At 41.5% G+C, this 1,257-nt stretch overlaps 1 protein-coding gene across 1 annotated transcript in view; it reads left to right on the top strand.

Annotated features, from left to right (window-relative positions):
• The first annotated feature begins 210 nt into the window (after positions 1-210).
• LOC106938582 (conserved oligomeric Golgi complex subunit 5-like) overlaps positions 211-1,257 on the top strand; it is a 21,345-nt gene continuing 20,298 nt past the window's right edge. The window contains exon 1 of the mRNA XM_015020673.1: positions 211-307. Within this exon, the coding sequence (XP_014876159.1) occupies positions 211-307 (97 nt within the window). The remainder of the gene's footprint in view (positions 308-1,257) is intronic.

A 1,257-nucleotide genomic window follows, 5' to 3' on the forward strand; every position in this document is an offset into this window, starting at 1 on the left:
CTCACAACGTCCCTAGTTGAGGTCAGCAGCACACCATCCCCACTATAAACAGTGTTGGTGCTGCACCGCTTCCCCCTCCTGAGACGCCGGATGGTGGCCCAGAATCGCCTCGAAGCCAGGTACCAGGGGCCTCATATATAAAAGAGTACGCAGTTTTCACAATAAAACTTGGTGTATGGACAAACTTAGGAAAGTGTGGCGCACAAAAAAATGTCTAAAGAAGAAGAAAATTTGTATAAAGAAATCGTCCTGCAGATGTATTTCATGCGCTTTGGCACACAGATGCGTTACATCAGGGATGTCCAAGGTGGGTCCTCGAGGGTCAGCATCCTGCATGTTTTAGTTCTCTCCCTGGTTTAGCACACCTGCCTCAAATGATGGCTCATTAGAAGGCGAGAACATTGACTTGCTGAGGAGGCTGTTACTACCACTAGGGAGAGAACTAAAACATGCAGGATGCCGGCCCTCGAGGACCCACTTTGGACACCCCTGCGTTACATCTTTGAGACAAAAACTGACGAAAATTATTATTTACATTCGAGTGAGGTCTTCACATCCTTTTATTTTTTTCTTTATTTTGTGTGCGTGTTAGGATATTGTCTGAGGATAATGTGGTTCAGTTTCATCGTTTACGTTGAAACAATAAAAATCATGAAAAAACATCAGGTTTGATGCTTCTTGTGCATTTTTTCAGTGCATTTAAGTGAGTTTTGATGCCTTATAGTTTCTAATTGTCCACAGAAAAAGTTTGTGTGGCTGTTGCACGTTTTCACAGCAGGTCAAAAGCTAGCGTATATTTCATGTGTTCTACCTTCACAGATGGTGTTCTGCATATCGTTGTTGTGGCCAGTTTGAACTACAGTTGCCAATGTATATTATCTTTACTCAGTCTGTCCCTTCTCTTACCTCTGACATTACCATCCACACAGCTGCTGCTCACTGGATGTTATTTTCTGTTTCAGAACTTTCTTTAACCTGAAAAATGACTTTGAGTGAAGGTCCGAGCAGTTCAGCTGGTTCTGAAGAACTCAGATCAGTCTATGTGGCACCAACAGCTATTGAAAGTCAAATAAACATATTTTCTTCATTAATTCTGATGTTCGCTTTGAACTTGAACAAGTCGTTTTCACCATAGAGTGTAGATGGGAACCTGATATTTTAGTCAAGATTTTACTGCTTTCGTTTTCAGACCACCATTAGAGGAAGAGCTTTTGTTTAACATCTTCCATCTTCTTTTTGTTGTAACTGCAAATCTTC

This window comes from Poecilia latipinna, unplaced genomic scaffold (assembly GCF_001443285.1).
Source record: "Poecilia latipinna isolate Pla-1442-1.1 unplaced genomic scaffold, P_latipinna-1.0 Scaffold2633, whole genome shotgun sequence".
Taxonomy (NCBI): Eukaryota; Metazoa; Chordata; class Actinopteri; order Cyprinodontiformes; family Poeciliidae; genus Poecilia; species Poecilia latipinna.